The sequence below is a fragment of the Cyprinodon tularosa genome, unplaced genomic scaffold (assembly GCF_016077235.1).
Source record: "Cyprinodon tularosa strain WSP-4 unplaced genomic scaffold, ASM1607723v1 ctg26, whole genome shotgun sequence".
NCBI lineage: Eukaryota > Metazoa > Chordata > Actinopteri > Cyprinodontiformes > Cyprinodontidae > Cyprinodon > Cyprinodon tularosa.
The window spans coordinates 3,344,758-3,368,087 of record NW_024038961.1 but is presented as its reverse complement, the minus strand read 5'-3'; the positions used below and the strand labels follow the sequence as shown (position 1 = coordinate 3,368,087).

At 37.8% G+C, this 23,330-nt stretch overlaps 1 protein-coding gene across 1 annotated transcript; it reads right to left on the bottom strand.

The window, feature by feature from the left end:
* Nucleotides 1-2,158: 2,158 nt before the first annotated feature.
* fkbp9 (FKBP prolyl isomerase 9) lies at nucleotides 2,159-22,657 on the bottom strand. Its single transcript, XM_038288904.1, has 10 exons — nucleotides 22,318-22,657; nucleotides 19,399-19,544; nucleotides 15,230-15,419; nucleotides 15,004-15,149; nucleotides 13,312-13,501; nucleotides 9,751-9,896; nucleotides 9,464-9,653; nucleotides 8,146-8,291; nucleotides 3,200-3,363; nucleotides 2,159-3,107 (listed from the first exon to the last, which is right to left on the bottom strand). The coding sequence occupies exons 1-10, from the start codon at nucleotides 22,518-22,520 to the stop codon at nucleotides 2,931-2,933; spliced, it is 1,698 nt and encodes a 565-aa protein (XP_038144832.1). The 5' UTR covers nucleotides 22,521-22,657; the 3' UTR covers nucleotides 2,159-2,930.
* Between the last annotated feature and the right edge of the window lie 673 nt (nucleotides 22,658-23,330).

The window sequence follows — 23,330 nt, the reverse complement described above, 5'->3', positions numbered from 1 at the left end:
ACCCCATTCAGTCATAGATGAAAGTGAGCATCTGCAGCACCATGGTGAATTTCAAGGACCATCTAATGAATCAGCTATTGTAGTTCAGCCAACAGTGAGAAGCATCTGTGCCTCCAACCATGTCTTGTTCATTTAGCCTTGTTCATGGTTCCTTTGCAGAGCTCACATTTCTCTTTAAAAAATAGCAAGCATGAATTAGGGCTCCGACTAATGATCGTTTGGCAGAACAATTAATCTGTTAATTATCTTTTCGATTAAGCAATTAATAATCGGATAGCCAAAAGGTTCCTTAAAGAAGACTTTTTACGAAATTAAACCGGGTGAAACTAAAACTTTTTTACTTGAGGAGTTCTGGAAAGAGCATATTGACATATTTTCTTAAATTCAAAATATATATATTATTTTAAAATTTTGGTAAAAATACTGCTCTGAGTGGATTGCTCTGACAGCTAAAGGCATCTTTTAGAGTCTTTATACTCCAGTTAACGATTATTCCATCTCTAAATTAGTTGACAATGATTTCAATACTTGATTAATCACTATTTATCCGATAAATTGTTTCAGCTCTAGTATGGATGAAGTAATAGTAAACCTTTTCTGCTCTTGTTTGAAATATTATGATGTGCATGATATGACAACATTATCCATTGATAGGAGGTCTGATGGCTGATGATGAGTTACTAAATAATGAGGAAGCAAATTCAGCAATATTCGAAAGGATGAACTTTGAGGGGATGGTGTACTGTAATAGCATACCTGACAATCACTCTCTCCCTTATTCATCAGTTTTGCAATATTAGATGACAACACCATTAAGGTGGGTGTAAATGTAGAAATCTGCCTTATCTCTCTGTAAGTCTGAAGACGTACTAAGTGTCAAAGAAACATGGTAACATAATAGTTCGGATATGATGCACTCTGCCATTGTACGGCTGCGTTATGGTTGTCGGACTATTTTTTTCTTATAAAAGAAGACTGGTAGAGTAACTAGCACTCCATTTTGTCCTCTGCACTGGGGAAACATGTATTGACAATTCGAAATTCCTACAGCTGTATTAAACACTTCATAAGTTCAGCACTACATCATCAGACATCTCACCCCCCCCCCCCCCCTCCACCCACACACACACACAATTCTCAGTCCATTTCAGGCTGTTTTATAGTCTCAATATTGCACTATGTAGATGCACGTGCATCATGGAATGTTGTGTCGAAATCTTACTGGAAAGCAAGTGTGCTGGTCAAAGAGGTTGCGCTGACACTGGAACAAAAATGTTTATACAAATGTTCTCCGTTTATGCCAAAAAAGTAGCTCACCACAGATATCAGATATTTTCAACCTTGTTTTCACCAAGATTCATATGTGACCTTCAGTATGTACTTCTAGGACTCACACTCTTTGTTCTATTTCTTCCCTATCTGACTTCTCACAACAATAAAGGCTTAACATTGTCACCCCATTGCCCAGGCCCCTAATCTGATTGGCCAGCTCTAAACTATTACTGAAGTGAATGGTGAGGAAAAAAAAACTTGTTGGTGTAGGAAAATATAAGGGAGACACATTCCACCATTTGGTCCTCTGAAGCTGTGCTAACTCCACACTCCATGGGGGCAGTGCTTTTGATTTACATTCTTCTAAACTTTTACCAAAAACATGCAATGCAGAAATGACTTAAAACACAGAATAAGTATTCTCACCCTGGGGATAAAAAGACCCAAATATTACATTATATGCTTTTTATTGATGAAGTTAAAGTAAATGCCTCCAGGCACCCACATGTTCTCAAGGAAAACAAGCTTAAGAGAAGTCAGCAGCTTCTCTAAAAGTCTTTTTCGGGTAAATAACCCAGTAACTGACATGAACAACTGTAAGATCTCAGAAGGCAAATGACCAGGGGCTACATGTTGTTTCTCTTGAAAAGAATCTGATGGCCGTAAATTTGCAAAAGGATCCCCCTTCCCCCCAAATAACAGATGTTGCCTAGATACTGGAGGAGCATAAGGTGAGGCCAGGAGGAAGTATCCTCCTGGCCGTAGGAGGATTCCACAGAGGAATATTTGCAGTGAAACAGTAAAATAAAAAAATACTAACCAGCTTTATACAGTTCTGTACACTATAAGCAGAATACAACCTGATTAAACAAAACATGAGAATGTAGATGTTAAAGTCAGACCATTTATTGAACCAAGCTCACGCATTTGTCATCAAGCCACATTCTTTTTCAAAATAAAACAGACACCCCCCCATACTGTTACACATTATTCTCAAACAGACACACACACCCTCGCAGATACACACAATAAAACCTAAACTCAAAAGGTTAAAGGGTGAAAAACAGACACAACCATTGATCAAAAAGATCAAGTATAACTGAAGGAGGATTTTTAACAGCAGAAAACACAAACAGAAAACTATAGGAAATGTTCATTATAAACCACAGAAAAGAACATATTAAATCCAACTCTGGAGAGTCACACCAAAGCATTGCTTCTGCAAGAAGCATGACAAACGGAGAATAACAGTTTCCCTCATGTAAAAACAAAGTGTAAAAATGTAAGGAGTGCTGAATGTTCAGATAATAATAATAATAAACCTTTTAAAAATAAAAGACAAAATTTAGAATGTCTGACAATTAAGGAGGTAAACAAACAGGTTCAGTCCTTAAATCAAAACTTTAAAATATTTGTCTTTATCTTTAAAAAAAAAAAAAAAACAACTAAATCCTTGTTTTCCATTCTCATGTGAGAATAACCATAGTTCAATATTATTTCAGTCCTCAAATAAAAAAAAATCTAAATCTGAATAGAGTTCCTATTCAATGTTTTTTTTATCCCCCCACTACCAAACAACCCACCAACAGAAGTTCCCACCATTTCCCAATTTCCAGACCCCTTTCCCAACACCCAGATCTACTATCCACTCTGTCCCATCATAGCTCGTCATGGTTAGTTTCATCTGCTTTGAGTTTGAACTCCTCTTCTGTGATCTTTCCGTCTCCGTTGCGGTCTTGGTTAGAGAACATGTTGTCTATAATACGGTAGGGATCGAAGCCGGGAGCCAGGCGTCCTTTACCATCATTCACTTGCTGCATGATGTAGTCGGTAAACTGTAGAGGCAGGAGGTGGAGAGCAAAAGCTTAACTGATGTGAGAATGTAAAAGATAAATAAATCCATGAAAGTCTTAGTAATATCCCATACCTCAGAGGGCTCCACTGATCCACTGTTGTCCCTGTCCATCTTGGCAAACAGGCCTGGGGGGACCTCTTCGTTCCAGATAAACATGTAGCCCTCAGGAAGTCCCTCCTCTATCTCAACCAGCTCAACATCAAACAGCAGTACTGCACTTCCTGGGACCTGGTCGGCTACAGAAAAAAAAAAAAAACACATTATGAGGAGCTGGCCTCACGTAAAGGTGATTTATTTTAGGTGGATGATTTAACTCAGACTTTAGACTTGGACACCTATATTGTCATTTTGTATACACAGAGTGTATACCAAGCAGCTTAGCACTGAAAAGGAACATTTCCATTTCATAAAGTGCAACAGTGATCAAATATAAACAGTGTGGGAGGAAAAAACATGGTGTAAAATTGATGTAGAAAATTCAAAACAAATATATATGGTGCAAAAAAGGCAGTAGAAAAACATTTTTGAGTTGAGTTCTTGTCAGGTCTAAGCACCTAAAACACCATACAGGGAAAGAAAAAGGAACAGAGACAATTAGTTTAGTTTTACTCGCGAGGAGAATAGGAAGGGACCGCACAGTACAGGTCTTCACCCCACTCTGGCGGTCTACACGTCCTGCTCGCAATTTATTGAAGTCAGGGATTCTCTAGTTACAACAGCTTAGACTGCACTAAAGCAAACAAGATAAGGAATTCAGGCTTGCAGTCTCAATAAACATGTCCTCTAAATCTCAGGGTTCAGTCAAAGTTTAAGCTGTTGAAGCTGTCAACCAAAGTTCAGCAGGTTTAATCCTGCTTGTAAACCACAACCCCCCCAAAAGCAAGTCCACAAATAACAGTATACTTTAGAAAAGGTGGCTATGAACACATGCACATAGCACACATCTTTATGTATTATAACAATACACAGATACATTTATATGCAATTATTCTAACAGTTCTATATTAGGGATGCACGATATTGGGATTTTGGCCGATATCCGATATGCCGATATTTTAAAACTCATGTAGCCGATAACCGATATCGATACCGATGTTAAAGCTGGACAAAAATAAGTAGTCATTGAAAATATCAGTTTTGTTATCCATTTCTGACACTTTGAAAAATAATAAACTCAAATATATTTTCAAATGCTGATATCAAATACATTTTAAAAAACGCGGTAAAGATCTATTTTACTTTCAAAATCTCGTGAAATTTCATCGTTCTGTTACAAACTCTCGTGATATTTTGCACATTGTTGTGAGATTTTGTTAGTAAAATAGATCGATACCGCGTCAATATATCAACATATGAAAATATGGCAAAATTTTGTGAATTTTCGGGGGATTTCGTAGCATAACAATGACATATAGCAATATTTCATTAGTAAGAGATTGATATGGTGTTTTTAAATGGCAATATATCAGCATATGAAGATATTGTGATATTTTAATGTATCAATAATTTTTCCCTCATCTTTAGAAGTTTTTAAGTCTGTAAAAAAGAAGTTTTTGAGGAAGAAGAAGAAGTAGTATTTTTATTATTTTTTTTAGACTTTAGAAACTCAGAAGCTGATCAAATATCGGGTTAAATATCGGTGGGGTGGCCGATGTCCGATATTCAGTTTTAAGGCCGATACCGATAGGGGGCCGATTATATCGTGCATCCCTATTCTATATGGTATGAGGTTATCAGTGTGATGCAGAGTCTCAATTTGTGACTTCATTTAGAGTTTCTTTTTTTCAACAGTTGAGCAGTCAGATGGCAGTGGGTAAATAGCTGTTACAGAACCTGCTGGACCTGCAGTGGATGCAAACAAATCATGACCAAAAGATTTTTTTTTTGATTCAGCCAAGGCCTCTGTCTGTCCTACTATCTCCCAGCAAGAAGAGTGGACCGAGCTTCTGGTTACCACCTCCTGAATGACCACAAGTGGTGGTGAGTCCGACTGCTGTGTCAACATCTATAATCAAGGCAATATTAGATTTTTTTTATTCAGATGGAGAAAGTGATTATTTGAACCATCTGAAGTTGAGTCAAAAGTTGATCTATAGTGAGCATAAAGGGTGTTTGTGAATAAGAAATGAACCATGAATGCAAAACTAAAATACACATGTTGAAGTGTAATCAAGAATTGTAATCTTTCGAAGGCATTAATCTTCTACTTAAACTTTTAAAGGTCTTGTTTAAACCTATATTCATGTATTGTAATCTTATAAGAAGACAATAAACCAAAGAGATAAGAATAGGAAGGAGAAGAAAGCTGACAGATGGGGACGAAAGGAAGGAGGGGGCTGTAGTGTCTCATGACTATTATCAAGCAGGAAGCATTTCCAATTCAAAATGACAGAAATAGCGTCGAGTTCGAGGTTTTTGATGGGTTACTGTATAAAACTCGAACTCCACGCTATTCCTGACATTTTGAATTGAAAAAGCTTCCTGGATGGGAAGCGAAATATCTTCAAACTTGGAAACAAAGTCCAGTGGCTTGTTTTTTTTTTTTACTTTTTTTGGAATGGCAAGCAGTAAAGGATTTGACCGCTAGCAAGCTGGCTGAATAATTGTCTGTTACAAAGGAGGCCTTTGTCAAAAAGGGTGGCCATCATGGGACATGTGGGTTTCACTGGCATTTCATTGCTCAGGAGTTCAAGGATATAAAATAAGCAGAATTTTGATTTAGGTTGCTCTTTCTTTGCACCAGTAATTTGATAACTCAACGTTGGCGCAAAAGAAAGGATATCACCAATCTGATGGGTTTAAAAATTTGAGCCAGTTTGCCTCCCTTCTTGCTTTTTCTATTTTCCAACCAATGCTGAGAGGAATAAGACAACTAGACATAATTCTTCGTGTTTCTAGCTGATCAAACAGCAGATGGGGAATAATTCTTCTTTTATTTTTACTTGGATTACTATTTGTATTTCTGATTGGATTATTCGATCTACATGGATAAATCTGATATCTTCTTTTGGGTTGGACCGTTGGATTCGGATTGTACTAAGGGAATCCATTACAACTTCCAGGTGGTGTTGGATTTATGAATTTAAGATCATATTCACATGATGTGAGAACTGTGAGTTGATCCGGCCTATGCTGATCAACCCTCTTCAACAAGAAAAGGGAAGAATATTTTCCTGTTGTTCAGGACTCAGAGACACTCATCATACATCTGGAATACGAATTGTCTCCTCCACTGCCTAAACTTTGAACACTATCCTGCAGTAGCCAGCTTAGTTAAGATTAGTTTTTTTATTGATTGATTTTTAGTGCTGATGCTGTTTATCCCCGGCTAACAACTTATTAATAAAAAAAAATATCTAGTTTGACGAGTGGACATTGAAATTTTGAGTCATCTTTTATCATGAGTGTTAGAGTTATAATTATAAAATTATTGTGTGGGCATATGAAACATTGAAGACATAAGATGCTACATTTCTGTCCTGTGATTCAATCAGGAGGGTCATAAACTTTTATGACCTGCATCCAGTAGGTCATGAGGAAGTCACACTGTTGTGACTTCCATCCAGCCAGATGGTCATTTCACACTGTCTTATGACCTGCATCCTGCCAGATAATCATTACAGGGTTTTCTGTTTAAGACTCGCCCTATTAAGTTGTAAACTGTTAATAAAAGGCTTTGCTGTGAAGGGATCAGTGAGAAAAGGTGCTGGTTGTGAGCCAGCAGTTTTTAAACTCACATTTCTCTGGATTTAAACCCAACAATGAGTTCTTCAGTGGTGTAAACCAAAGGGATGCAGGGTTACAGAATGAGTCTTATTGGGGCTGTGTCTAAATGTCCGCCCTAATCACTATGTAGAGGTCTATAAAGTGATTACACCATTTTAAATCAGAGTCAGAGCGTCTAGTGGATGAAAAAGTAGTGAACTTTAAATTTCACAGTAGTGATCATCCATGGTCACTAGACGAGTAGATATATAGAAGGGCAGACATTCAGACACACTCTAGGATTTATTTGGCTCAGGTTTGATAAAACAACATCTTTGTAACTTTTCAGTTTCTAAAATTTTATTGACCAACTTCCAAGTGCGGTTGTATGAGAACAGAAGGCTGTAGTGACCCGGAGAGACGCTCAGGAGGGGGTGTATCCTGGCTGCTAATACACCTGACTCGTTCACTGGAAAAAGATGAGGCTTCGAGAAGAAGACAGCTAGAAGGTCAAAGTATTCTTTTCGCCCAACCAGATGGATTTCACAGGTTTCCTGTCTGAGGTAATACCTGATAGGTTCAGAGATCCAAGAGCCCAGAATGGTAAGCTGTGCCATAGATCCATAGAAGCAGGGGGAAAGGGGCTAAGCACAGAACTGACGACAACACACCATATCAGCTGAGTCTTAAAAGATTTTTAAAGTATTTTGAGGCTGAACTGTTATAAAGTGTCTAAGTACTTTGAGTTTAGTAACCATTGAGTTGCTGAATGCATTCTGGGGTCAGGGAAGTTGTCTACAGCGAAGTTGTCCCTTTTTATCCCGTTTGAACAAACAATAAGCTGTCTGCATGTATCTACATGTGTTCATGTGGCGAAAGCCAAATCAGTTTCACTTCAACTAATTTTAATCTGATCTAATTATATTTATAAATTATATTTAAGCCTGAATAGTATTTAAATAAGACATATTCCTAAATCACAGGTTTAATGAGTAATAGTAACTTTAAAGTTAGATTTGCTATTGTAACAAGTTCTCAAGAAATTATACGTTTTTTCATTGCACACAGAATGAATTGGTGCCTGGTTTTAATTTTTTCTCCATATCAGTTTAACATTTGATATTCTCTTTTTTAAAGAAAAATGAAGCAACTTAAAAATTTATAACTTTTAGATTCTAGAAATGTTTGTCAGATACAAAAAGAAGAGCAGAGTAAATAAAAGTTGTCATTTTTTTTATGTAAATGCTTCAAATAATTCAATGTGTGCAGATGAACGGTGGAGGAAAATGTTGCTGATGTTATCCAACACTTACTGACTCCTCTCTCTCCATAGGCCAGGTGAGGGGGGATAATCAGCCGTCTTATCTCTCCCACACACATGTCTATCAGACCGTCCTCCATCCCCGGCACCACCTGGTTGGCCCCGAGGACAACGTTATATGTCTTTCCATAACTATACCTGAAACATAGTAGATAAAACAGAAAGCTGCATTTCAGTTAGGGAGGAAATATCAGGAAATATGAGGAAACACATCATGTTTTCTCCTATCCTGCAAAGTTCATTATTACTATCACTATAACTGCTGCATGGTGTTTCTTTTGTTGTATTTTCATCTAATTTCACTTCTTTGTTTTTAACAACATTTAATAGAAACCTCTTTTTAATAATGTTGATTAAAACTAAATAAACTTTAGCTGTTACAGGCGGTCACCTTTAAACTAAATGTGAAGCTATTGAACAAAGTGACTTAGAAAAAAGAAGGTTTTTATTTTAGGAATTTATTACAAAGACATTTTAAGTTGTTATGGACGGTATACCGCACCTTGCAATAAGTGGTTATCCAAACCCAAAATGAATCATTAAGATCTAAATTGTTAGCAAGACGTGTATCACCCTGGTTACTAAAAGTCAATGTAAACAAGACATGTATCACCATGGTTACTAAAAGTCAATGTAAACAAGACGTGTAACACCCTGGTTACTAAAAGTCAATGCAAACAAGACGTGTATCACCCTGGTTACTAAAAGCAGAAATATTATCTTTTCACAGAAGCATTCTTACACAGAAGTGTAAGATCTTTAATCATCAGCAAGATAGAGTTTAAAAAAAGAGGGAAAGGGCATTCTTAAAAGATAAATATAATCTATTATACAATGGATTTGAACCAGGTGTTATTCACAGAGATATTATAGAAATACAAAACCCACAACTTATTAAAGGGGGTTTTAACAAAAACTTGGACCTCCTTGTGTCCTGAAATCTGGTCAATATGTTCAATGCATCTATTGATATGGTGCTCTCCCTGCTTTAGTCTTGTCTATCAGTTTCACTGAGTCCTACACTGTACAGAAAAATCAGAGAAATGGTCACCAAAACAGCATTTTGATTATTAAGAACAGCTGAGTTGGTTTAAAATGCTCTTTTCCTTATCTGAAATCAATGCTGGAGCCAAAACAAAAATTTAAATTGCGTTAATAGCCCCACATTGTAACTGTTTTCCAGCCGAGAGGCAGAGCAAAGCCTCCACACATAATAATTAAACCAGTCATATCAGCAGATTGAGTTTTTTTTTTTTTTTTTTTTTTGAGATATTGAAAATTGTGTAAACATGTTAGGGTGTTTCACGTACGTGGAGTCGACTGGCGTCCCATCCAGCAGGGTACCATTGTAATGATACTTGATGAAGTCTCCCTTTTTGGTTTGCTTGTCACACTCTGCTGGCTTGTAGGTCACAGTGATCTCAGTGTTATCAGACGGGTTGTGAAAGTCGATCATGTGAATATCAAACACGAGCACAGCTGAACCGGGTATCTTAGAGCCTATAGGAAGTTGGCAGCAGAGGCAGAAAAAAAAGATAAATAAAGTTCTGCAAAGAAGAAACATATAAAAAGTTGAATATTTTAAGTGCACACGCACCCGTGCCCTCCTCTCCATAAGCGAGGTGTGGTGGGATGGTGATGGTCCGTCTCTCGCCAATACAAACTCCAATGAGGCCCTCGTCCATGCCAGCGATCACATACCCTCGACCCACATACGTGTCATAGGTGTGATTACGAGAGTAACTGTTAAAAAGACAAAAGTCCAACTGTGAGTACAGCGTAATGAGAAAGTTTGTAAATAGATTCTTTTTGGTTAGCAGAACCGTTACGCTTAAATGAATCCTCTAATCTGTATCAGGGGCTTATCTGCGTTTTGTATAAAGGAATGTAACTCAACCGTAACTGTTATCTCATTTGGTTTAAGATAGTAAGTTGTTTACCACCTTGCTTTCAATGAGGAATGACTGGAATTTCAAGGTTGCTTGTCTTTCTACCTCCCCACATCTCTTTTTCATCAACAAACAATGTTATAGAATGTAAGAGAATAATGCTTGTTGCATAATTCTTAATTTATGAATTTTATAACTAACTTTATTTGAAGAAAACAATAAACACACTGTTAGGTTTAATTAATTATACATCATGTGCATTCTGTTAGCCAGATTAGACAGAGCAGAAGGCCTTCCTTCACATTGTGGATGTCACTGTGTGTACGGAGGTCATCTAATCAGGACAGCCTTCGTGTCTTTAGAAGTACACAGGATATGGGCACATCTTGGAGCCGGTATGATAGAGGAGGGCTATCTGTAACCCTGAGACAGAGAGGCAACCTGCATGGAGTTCAAGACATGGATGGCGTGTCAGTTTCTGATACGGACAGCTAAGCATCCACATGATGCAACACAGACTCAGAAGGTATAAGAAGCAGGAGATGACGTTCGGGGCTCAAACTTTGCCGGACGCTTGCGGACGTGATTTTTTAAACCACAGCTGTGCAAGCTCTAAGCATTTTTCTCTGTCCTGTAACGACCTGATCTGTAATAAACTCTGTTACTTTTTTACTCCTGTTTTTATAGTCCTTTTTTATATGGTTTTACCCAGTTTGAGTTAAGAGTAGTAAATAACTTGCTCCCAGGAAAAGAACTGGTGAGAAGGCCCCTGGGGCGCTACAGCCTTCCTTACAAGGGGACAAATCCTTCTCATTTTAACAACACTGAGCAAGGTGTTCTTATCATATTCACTACGATATTTTTTAACCAACAACTTTTCTTTACCACTTAAAAGACTTGCTCTTTATGGGGTGGCCATGTAGCCTGGGTGCCATTCCGAACTTAGTCCCACAAAGTTTGAGGTCGGGAAGTTCGGTCTGGCTCTGCTCCATAGTAGCGCGAGTATTATCGCCCACCGTCAGGCGATCCAATCAAATTGTCAGGGCGGGCTTTATACGATGATAGACAGATGACCAACAATAACGTAATCAACCACGTGACCAATGCGCGCTTGGGTGACAACAATAATGGCTGCCCTTGGAGAGTTTAGGTGAGTAGATTCTGCTATTAGGTCTGTTCTAGAAGATATCGACAGCAAATTAATTTTAAAAGAGGAACAGAGAAACGCCATCAAGGCTCATCTTCTTATTCTAGGCGTGCAACTGCACGCTTTGATTTTTGTGGACAACAACTATGCCTCGCTTAACATACGTCACGCACTCCGTTGTTCTTATTGGTTGTAGGTCTATCCAATTGAGTGCAGAGGCATTTTTTTTCCTGGTTCGTTCGAAACACACCCCATAATCACAGCTCTATGGAGCAGTATCAGACTCATATTCTGACTAGAATTGAGTAGGACTACGTCAGGCTAGTTGACTAAAAGTCAATGTAAACAAGACGTGTATCACCCTGGTTACTAAAAGTCAATGTAAACAAGACGTGTATCACCCTGGTTACTAAAAGTCAATGTAAACAAGACGTGTATCACCATGGTCCAAAGGGTCCGGAATGGGCAACCGCTACAAAATCAGGTAACAGAGATATCCATGGAAACTTTTTGTTTGCATTGACCCTTTTAGAGCAGCTGGACTTTGGTTTTTCCACACACACTCATTTCCCTAGATACATGTTAAAACACACCATTTAACCATTGTGACAAGAATATATTCATTGTGAGATATCAATCTACTACATTCTATTCATTGTGAGATATTAATCCACTACAACTGTGTTTAAGGAGTTGAAGTCAGAAGCCACTTTGACACTGAAAACCTGTTTATTCAAAGCGGGGGCTCTGAAATTGCCTTTTGGCTCTTTTCCCATTTGACCAAAAAGGTGAGTCTAACCCCCTGCTGGCACGCTGCATGGCCACCGTCCCCCACCCCTACCCCCTAACAAACAGCTTTTAGCGGCAGTAGGAATAGCTCGCTGAAGCCTGTCTACCTTGGTCAAACCACGTTGCTTGCTGATCAGATAATGCCAGGGACACCCAAGGTCAGATGAGGACAGGAACCTCCCTTTAGTTCAAGGCCCAGTCTCTTGTGTCAACATTTTATTGGAAAAACTATAGCAGAGCTCATTATAGCCATATAAGGATTCCCAGGCCTCCTGTGAGATATTTAATGTGTGACAGCTGAGAGTTCAGTTAGAACAGGCTGAATATTATCAAAAGTCATCCTGACTGGATGAAAACCACCAATCTCCTTCTCATATTATCTGCACTATCCACAGATCAACATCTGGGTTAAGGGTCTTGATTTTCTAAATAAAGAAGCTGTGAACCCGTAAATAATGTTAACACTCATAGGTATGTATTTACACTCCAGCAATGCTGTGAGGAAGCATAGCTGTTTTAAAAATGCAGTCTGCAATCAAAGTCTGCATTTCTTTAACCATCTCTGCCCATTTTTTTTTTTTTTTTTTTTTTGCAGGAAAAACTGAAGCATTAGTGGAAGGCGGTCCAAGGAGCTCTGAGCAGGCCATAAAAAGACACCCACTAAGGACAGCTGTTTGAAAGTACATTTTTCTATGAAAATGAAAACTTGCCTATTAAATAAGAAGCCCTCGGACATTAATTATCATCAGCATGTTGAACATCTTGCAGAGAACCAATACATTTAGCAGTTTAAAACTACCAACAAGTGATTCATTATTTGAAAAGGAAAACCATTAAAAAGATTATCTTTGTTTTTTTTATATTTCATTTTATATACATTAAGGATCACGTCACAATAATAGTGAAAATCCTCTCGTGGCTCCCAGTTTGGTGAACCCTGACCTGGACAAAACGAAATATCTCCACATTTTTGTCTCTGCAGTTCCTATATTGACATATAAACCTGTGCAATGCCAGAGGGACACATTAAATGTAAACAAACCAGGCTTGAGCAACAAATGTACAAGACAATAAATTGTAAAAGTCAGAAAGTTTGAGTTATTTCTCTTAATTTTTTGTGATTGTTTCAGTCCATTTGTTTAATAAATATCGAATCTGTTATATAAGCTATTCAAGACAAACATGAATTTTTTTTTAAGCACAGGATGTTACATAATTGAGTTTCATTTCTTCTTGATGATCATTTTTAAAGCAAGGCCAATGCTGCCACCATGAGGCCTTTGGGGGAACAGCACATATTTAACTGCTGAGCAGTAAAAAACAAAAAACCAACCTGGAATCAAAAAAGGTCCCATCCAGCAGACTGCCATTGTAGTGATAACGTACAAAGTCCCCTGCCACCGTCTTCCTCGTACAGGACTCAGGAACAATTTGATTAGTGATTGTGATTCCATCTCTGGGGTTATGAAGGTCCAACAGAACCACATCAAATACCAGAGACGCCTGACCTGGGATGTCGCTACCTGAGGGTGAAGATGATGAAAACCACAGATGTAGTATTAGAGAAATGCTCGTGTTCAGACATTGCTATTGGCAACTAACTACCGGTACTAAAGTTATTTTCATCCAATACAGAGACAACAAACAAGCAAATATATGACATTTACTATTAATTCTAATGGTAATATGATTACAATTTGAAACAGCCACCCACATAGGTAATCTGTGTAGCTTCAGCATTTTGTGGGACAAAGGGAGAAGATACTTTGGCTACTAAAAAATAAATAAAAATACTTTTTTCAAAAATATTTGCAAAGGTATAACGATCCTTAAATATTTAAAAGCTTGAGAAAATAATTCAGGCATGTTAAGACAAAAAGTGAAGCACCAGTTCTTCTGTTATTCTTCTGTTCCTCTTGAACTGTTCATGTAGTTTTATTTATGCTTTTCATTCATTCATAAGTTGTTTCTAAATGTGAGAATTTAAATTGCTCTTGAAAGCTTGAGCTTGGTTCTTGTTTCAGGACGGATTTATTATGTAGCCTGCTTCTCTTCAGATGTTTCACTGCAGTGAGAGGTTTTCATGATGGTACAGTATCTCCAGTTTTGCAGGAGTCATAATGGATTTCGAAAAACTCTACTCTCAGCTTTTGGGGAACCAAAGAGCAGCCATCTTCAATAAGGCCCCTGAAACTCTAAGGGCCTCTCAAGGGGGTTGTTGCTTAAAAAAAAAAATACCAGTTCATATAAAAAAAATCAAATGCTTGTCTTTCTTGCAGTTTTAGATTTTAATCTAAAAGTGAATCCCACTGTGAAAATTTGTTTTTGCATTGACTCACAAATGAAGGTTAAAAAAGTCTCTGATAAAAATCATTCCATTTCTTTTCTTTTATTAAACTTTATTGATCTCGCATTGGAGAAATTTACCTCTGCATTCAACCAATCCCCTTGTGGAGCAGTGGGCTGCCATTTTGCTGTGCTCAGAGACCCAGAGTGGCAGTCTGTGGGAGTGGGGCTTGAACTCAGAGCCTCAGTATTCCAAGCTCTATGCCCTAACCTCTAGTCCACCACTCGTCCCAGATATTATATAATGTAAAGGTATATTTAAAGGTTCTTAGGATATAAAAGATTTTGTTAGACATTTTGGAAGCCTTCGTGTACGAAACATAGCAGACTTGAACATTATTTCAGCATTAAATTGACTTCTTAAGGCCGTTTAATCCTGATTAACATAACTATGCAGGTTTTGGATGAATGCATCCGCAATCAAGACAATTTCTCAGATTTTATCTAATTTAAGTAAATAATGCAGCTAAAGCATATTTGGCCCATTCAGGTGTGCATGCATTGAACTGCTAAGGAGCCTGAAAGGTTAATGTCTTAAAAAAAAAATGTATAATCATATTTCTAAAGACTTATCCAAGGCAACATTTTGATTTGGATTACAGTAGTCCAATTCAGATTTAAATTTGTAAAAAAAAGAAAACCCAAAGAAAATTTTATTGAGAAAGCTACAAACACCAACCGTCTCCATTCTCTCCATAGCCGAGGGAGGGAGGCATGGTGATGATGCGGCGCTCCCCAACACACATTCCCAGAAGTCCCTGATCCATGCCGGCGATCAGCCACCCGATCCCAACATAGGTGTCATAGGTACGCATGCGAGTGTGGCTGTGACACAGAATGAAGAACATTGGGTTGTTACTTCATATTTTAGCAGTTGGTTAAATGAGTGGTGATGCAGGCCAAACCTGGAGTCAAAGAGTGTCCCGTCCAGCAGGGTTCCGTTGTAGTGATAACGCACAAAGTCGGAAACTTCCACCTTCCTGGAGCAGTTGGAGGGAGTGTAGTAGGTGTTGATCTGGACGCCATCCTCGGGGTTCCACACATCCAGCAGTAGAACATCAAAGTGAAGGATGGAATCAGCTGGGATAATGTCGCCTGAGGCGGAGAACAGTTTATAATTTGTCAAAGAAATACAGTCTGTTTTAAAACTCAAAGCAGGAGTTTTAATTTATTTGACTACCAGGTGTTTTTAATTCGTTAACTTAGATCATAGGTACCAGCAGGAGATAATCACACCCTGTATTTCAGTGTGCCAGAAGCTATTTGCATTATAGGGGGATTTTAAACATGGTCCATATGAATGATATGCAAACAGAGATGCTGATAATTCTCCATTTGTGTCAATTTCCCCTCCTACGAGACTTTTTAGGTTATTATTTTTATTTCCAGTAAAAATGATGCCTCCAATAATCTTAGCTCCAAGAAAAGTAAAATACAAAAACTGCATAGCGTGCACCTCTGTTTTTGATTCAGCATTTAAAAGGCTGAGACAAAATACTAGCATCATGCACCAAAGACGTATTTACCCTCTGTGGATGTGTTCTGATCATCAAACAAATTATATTAGACAAAGATAGCTTTAGAAAAAACTAATAGCAATTCAAAGTTGAACAGTTCAGGTAATAAAGGAAGCAAGCCTGCTGAAGCAAACCACCAGCTTAAAGCAATCCCTACAACACAGCCGGTGCAACAACATGAAGTAGGCTAAACATCTCCCTCTCATTCTGATATTCTGGTGTTGAATTTATTTTATTTTCCGGGTATATCTGGCCTGAATAATCAGCTGGGTAAAGATGTGGTCGATTTGAGCAATGCATCTATAATGGTGTGGCAATAAACAGATATTGCTGAGGAGTCTGTAAGAAATTGGGCTTTTTATAAGGAGGAGTGGAGTTAAAGGGGTCATCCCTTAAACAAAGCTAACAATATTTAGGACACCTTTCTGAGGTTGAAATTCTAGAGATCTTTGTAGTGTCCCCCGCCCTTCCCTCTCTCTTTTTCCATTTCTTGTCTGATTGAGGTCACTAGACTAGAGCCACAACAAAATCTTCAATGTAATAATTTAAAAATCAATATCTCTAATGCTTATTTTAGACAAAAATTGGGTTTAAAATTGTTTATTTTTAAAAGAATCTCGCCCTTTTCACCCCCCTGTGCGTGACGAACCATAGAAGGGCTAAATCTTTAATCTGGCATCTAACAAAGGGATTCTGCATGGTTTCTCAGCCACTCAGGAGAACAATGGACAATACAAATTTGCATGGCAGAGCTGGGGAATAAAGCGTCTTTTTAAGGTCATTTATTTGAGAACCTGAGAGAGTCGTTTCCCTAAACAAAACCACCTTTTATCTCCTGCAGTTTGACGAATCATGGTTGTCTCTATCAAGAAGACGTCACATTGCCCTGTCTATTAGTCGGTAGGTGTCTTTAAACCTTTGCTATTGAGCCGGCACTTCTGGAAATATCTTTTAACTACTGAAAAATGTGTTTCTTCCTCTCCTTTGTCTCTGACTAACAGCCCCAGGTCTAACATGCTCAAACATGCCCCCACCCTCCTCTTCACCCCTTCATGCCACATGCAAATAGAAATGCAGTCTGCACGTATAAGCACTCCTTTATAATGGTAATTGTAAGCAGGTAAGGTCACAAAAGCTCTTCAGCCTGACCAACGAGTCAGCTGATTGGTTACAAACACAGCTGGAGAGCGCGTCTACATGACTACATGATCACCCAAGGCTCGTTTTTAGGCTGCCTCATGTCAGCTTCCTGATCTGTAATCACTCTCTAACATCCCTCTGTGTAGATGTTAAGCAGCCCACTTCTTCTGCCCTCAAAAAACTGTGAAACAAAAGCATAGCAACAGCAGCTTTAGTGTTATGATCCAGCGGTAGATTAATTGTGAGCTGCACCAGTATTGTGCATTTGAAGGTTATTTTAATTGCAGAACTTTAGATTGAACATGAAATGATGGTGAACTCCAAAGTAATCCAAAAGTCTATGAACAACTCATCCTGAAGGTCACAAAAGATCCCAAAAGGACATATGGAGCTCTGCAGGCCTCAATTCCTTAACCGTGTTTTCATGGTTTAACAAAAATCCTAGAAAACCTCACTGAGAACACAGACTGCCACCAAGAAGCAGATTTTGCCCCATATTGTGACACCTATAGCTAAAACTCACACATAATATGAATCATGGTGAAATTGTAATGAATTGTTCCTTGATATGAGGTGCACCTTTGGTCAAAATTTCCTTAAAATCCATCAGTAAGGAGCAGCTTGTGTCTGAAGCCTCTGGTGTTTGTTCTGCTCTCTCCGTCATTCACTCTGTTTTATCAGCAGTTTGAGACTTCGAGCTTTTTTAAACTTGAAAGGGCTAGTCTTTAAAAAAAATCCACCTCCTTTAAAATGCTAAAACTTGTCTGTGAATAATGTATCATATTCTGGTATTTGCAGATTTTTTTTACCACATTAAAAACATTATTTTCACTTCCAGCTGGAAAACGAGATCCTTAGTGAACTTCAATTGGGGATCTCAGTGCAACAGCCCGCCGCTTTGCAGTGATCTGCCGCCTGAAAAAACTACAGAATATTTAAAGGTAGGTTTATAATCCTGGTAAACTGATGGCAATTTTTAATTGGGGTTTGCGGGGTCTGAAGTTCCAAAAAAAATCAACCAACAATTTTAAAACCTTGCCTTGTAAAATTAGCCTCAAATGAAATAGACATCTTTATAAGGAAATTTGTAAAATAATTTGGGGTAGCAAGAGGGAGTGAAACTTTGTTTATTTTGCTAAATCACTAGTAAAAGTAACCTTTTAATTAAAAGGGGTCAGGTCAAAGTCTGGGGGGAATGACCTTAAACAGGCTGTTTATTAACAATAACATATTCCTGGTGGAAAATAGAAAAAGAACATATTAGCAAAGAAGAGTTGGAAAAAATTCTTCAGGGAGACAGGGGTGGAGCTAGGGAGGGCCATGGCCCGTCCTTGGACACCCTACTAGGGGATTTGTTGTTCTAGTATGGATGTTAACCAACAAAAAAAGCAATTCCCATTTAAACCAGAAGATGGTAGCAGTGATACTCTCGAGTGAAATGTCCTCATTATAATGTTGTTTTCTAAACAATGTTTTTATACCCTTGAACACATAAATATGCTTCATCAGTATAATTTTTATGTTTAGTTTGATTTGTGGAGGATCACAAGCCCCCATGATCGCTGATCAGTGACCTCAAGTGGATTTTGCTGATCATCAAGGCAACTTTGGGAATCAGTGGTGTAGATTAACCCTGAACAAACTTTGGTGCCTGTCAGGCAAGGAAGGGCCATCATAGGAGCCTTCAGCAAAGCCCCGCCACAAAAAACATCAAAATCTTTAGTAACATCATAGGTGCACTCACAGAAATATTTCACCCACATTTTATGATTTATGTTAATTTATTACAAAACATTGCCCCTTTTTTATTTTGTTTCAGTTATTTTAATAAAAACTTTTTAAATAAACTTTACATGATTAATATTCATGAATTTAATATAGCTTATTTATTCAAATACTTGTGAGGTTTTATTTTATTTAGAATTATTAAAATATACTTACTGAAACTGAATCCTAATCAGTGAATTCATTTCAAATACATAAAGTTTACTGTTTGAAATGCATAAAAGTAGCTGGATTGTTAGAAGTGTGAAGCTAATCTTCAGTAACACTGAAATCTTTTTTTTTTTTATGCTGCAGTTAAAATGACACTTTCATATTAACATTTACTTTTTTAGAGGAAGTTTTATATTTGTAATGTTTCAATTTTCATAGTCTAAAATTTCAGTGTTTCATTTTTAATGTTTGAATGGTCAGTGTTTGAACAGTTGTCACTGATTTAGTTCCACAGAAAAAAACACTTCTATATAAAGGATCAGGTTGGTTTGGGAACAAGATTAGTTAATATAAATTAATCAGTTGTTTGAGAACTGCATTCATGATTACCTAAATTAATTTTCTCTGGTATTAAAGTGTGTTTATTAAACTGAAACATCTGAGTTTGCAAATGAAGAAACAATCTGTACAACTACACGTACCGTATCCTTTTGACCCATAGGCGAGGTGAGGAGGGATCTTGATCAGGCTCCTTTCATTGACACACATCCCAACCAGAGCTTTGTCCATCCCCTCAATAAGCTGCTTTTTGCCAACAAACACGTTGTAGGTGCTCCCACGATCATAGCTGAAACAACAAAAAGTATTATTTGAAAATGACTCAATAGATATCCTAAAGGGGATCTACATCTGTTGCCCCTAGCAGTGAAGTGTTTTCATCTGTATAAAATCTTTAAAGCTCAAGTGTGTAATAATTATATGGATTTACTGATATAAATGTAATATATTAAACATAAGTATGTTGTTTATTATCATCTAAGACCTAAAGTCTTAGATTTTTCTTTGCCTTGCCTTAGAAAATACTGACAAACCAGAGACTGTTACAAGTTAGGCCTATATAAAATCTATATCTTACACAAACAAATAAGTCTATTTATAAAATCATTTCTGTTAACAAACCTAGACATCACTTGTTATGAAAGGTGATGCAGACTTTTAGGGACCATTTTGTACCATGACAGCCTCCGTATTGTTGGAAGAGAAGAAGCAGTTGGGGGAGGGCGTAATGTCTCTGCAGTCTGTAGCCTAACGACTAGATGTCACTAATAATTACTCACTGTAGCTTTAAAATGAAACTAGACCCAAATAAAAAAATAATAGTTTATGCTTATCGTGTTGTTATTTGATCAGAAGACATAGGCTGTGTCAGAACATCCACCCTAACCCCTATATAGTTTTAATATTCCATTTAATATGAGTGTCCGTTTGTCTAGTCACTAGACAAACCCTACTTTTTCATCCACTAGAGTCTAGTGGATGAAAAAGTAGGGTACTCAAAATTTACACAATCCACCTTTAAAAAATAGTATAAATTGATGGTAGCTAGACATGCAGGTATATCCCAGAATGGTTAGCAAGAGCTCTCCCTGCAAAGCATTATGGGAATTGGTTTGGGGGTGAGAGAGAACAAAAATGGCGTAGGCACTGTACGAGGAGTAACACGACCAACTGGGAGCAAAAGGTAGTGGTCATTTATCTGAGCGGTCAGTAAACTGAGTTCACCATAAAGTCCACTATATAGTGATTAAAGGGTTTGGGTCCACATTTGGTCACAGCCCATAATGTTCTTTAAATCTAGGAAATTATTTTTAAACCCAAATATGAAAATAATAAATGAAGGGGAGAAGTGAAGTCAGTATACCCTGATTTAGATATCTGCAGTATAATTCAAATATTTAGAGTCTTTTTTCGTCTTATGTAAGTTTTCCTTGCCTTTAATGACCTGAGTTTTTATTGGTGATCAGAAGATTGGCTCCATCAATATTATGTTTTCTAAAATCCAACCTTACAAATGCATTCATCTCTTCCACATGGAGTCAATTTAGAAGCACAAGCTTCACTACAATCTATTTCACAGTGATATAATGTGGTAAATTATCACTGTTGCATGGTTTTGTACATTGTGTGTTTTTGTCTTATTCAGTCCACTTTTAATAACTCTTAAGTCTCCAAATATTCTCAATTAGTTTGGATCTAGATGTTAAATAGGCCAACACATGAGTATGTTTAATCAAGGTAATTCCATCTATTTCTGGTCTGTCCTCTGCCAGAACATAAAGTCCTGGACCACACCTAAGTTATTTACATCTGTTGATGGTTTGTTTTCCAGGATTATTCATCCACAGCTCTTACCAGCTTCCCTGAACCTGGTCTATCCAACCAGTAAATTATTATTTGGGGAAGGTGCCACACACAGCAGTTTACACACTGACCGGCTATAGACAAGCTCCAGATCTGTTAAGTCCAATTGAGTTGCAAATATCTGCAGTTCTACAGGTTAACCAAAGGCCTTTTGGCTGCTTATCAGATAGACAATATTTATGCCTAACTTGTCAGACTGGGTTGATGGATCGTTTTGACTGTTTGTACAATACTCTTTTAATTCCACAATAAGGGACTAACTGGAAGAACCTTTAGATTTCCATCTATTTGAATTTTAATTTGTAATCTCTGATTTTAACCTTTCTAAAATGTTAACCCCAACCTGTCTGCTGTGTTCCTTGGTCATCATGATGCTCTATTTGAGGCGTTACAGACCAGTTCAATCGTCTTTTTACTGATTAGGGGACTGAAGTCCGTTTAATTCACTGACTTCAGAATGTATTTAAAGAAGGGGGTGAAAATGCATTGCATATTTTCATATTGTATATCGGTACAGAGGTTTGAGCAGAATACATAATTTTGCTTCCACTTTACTATTAAGCCAAACTGTGTTCTAGCCCATAAAATCCAAATAAAATACATTTAAATGTGTGGTTGTAAGATGATAAAGGGTGAAAAAGTCTGCAATAACTATACCCTTAGCAAAAAGTAGTATACTTGAAGTAAATTATATTAAGAATACTTAAGTATAAGTTTAGAAAGTATACCGAACAATGTACTTTTAGTGTACTTGAAGTATTACTAAAGTAATACTTTTTTCGAACCAAAATGGGACATTTTTAAGTTACTAAATTACACTTAAAGTATACTTTAGTCAGCAATAAAGTAAACAATAGTAATAGTAGTAATATAGTTTAGAATAAGTAAACTGTAAGTGCACTGCCTGATTAAAAGTGTGAAATTAGTGCACTTTTAGTATACTTGAATAAACTACTTTTTGCTAAGAGTATATAGGATTGCAAGAATCTATTTCCTGATTTCAGTAGAGCTCTCATCACATCAGGTTATCATCTAGAAGAACTGTGGAGCAGACTACCCATTCTGCCTGCGTGGCTTGCCAGGATGAACCAAAACGCGCACTTTTACGCATCACGCACGCTGTTTGCACTGTGCATCTCCTCTACGCAGCTTGAATGAAGAAAAACTGGTTGATAAAAGAGAGAGAGAAAAGAACTTACCTTGAATCAAACTTTTTCCCGTCAGGAAACGTGCCAATGTAGTGATACCTGACAAAGTCTCCCACTTTGACTGCGCGCACACATTGTTCTGGCACGAAGGTTTTCTCAATGAGGATGTCTTCTAACGGGACCGGAGGAGCGTTACAGGCGGCGAACGTCACCAGGAGCGACAAAGACAACATCCCCAGCGCACACTTGATCATTTTACCCCTCCACTAAACTTTCCTGCAATGGGAAACAACTGTTCTTTCGCCTTTAAATCTATCTACATTGGTTGCAACCTGCTCCCGCTGTACCTTGGTTTTCTTTACTACTCTGACTTGGGAAGAAGTCCTCCCCTTGGTCCAGCGCAGGAAGGTCAAGCTGCCTAAAACACTAAACACATCCGGTAAAGATCCGCTCGTCAACTCCTCACCTGCTCCCTTAAATACGTATTTTTACGCATGAACCGAAATAGATTAAACCTTATCATGTTGCACACATATAACCCTGTGCGTGCAAACTTACACTTTAACAAAAACAAATCTTAATAGGAGGGTCTCTGCTCTTAATTTGAAATCTCAAATACCATTTCCTGTATAGTTTCACATAATTTGCGTAAACTTGATGCCTTCAGGAAGAAGTGGGAAAGTTTGGGCTCCACGTATTGGTCCTGCGCAGTGCAGCTGCAAAAAAACATGCCAACGTGGTACAGCAGGGGTCTCTGCAATACAGAGAGGCACATCCTCTGCCTGCAGGCACAATTAAACCAATCAAAAAATAAACAGAACTGCAGATACCCTTCATTTATTCAGAGGTTAAGACAGTAGGATGTGGTGGATTTTAGGTTGGATTATGTATTTTATGGGATGCTCTGGCCTTTTTGAGGGGGAGGCAGACCAAGCTAGAAATGTTCCTACGTGGCAGTGGGTGTGGGAGGGACACCCCCCACCAGGGGTTTTATTTGAAATAAGAGGGAAAAGACTGGATCAAACGTCTAAATGCAGCTTGTTCCTCTAAAAAGTAAAAAAAAG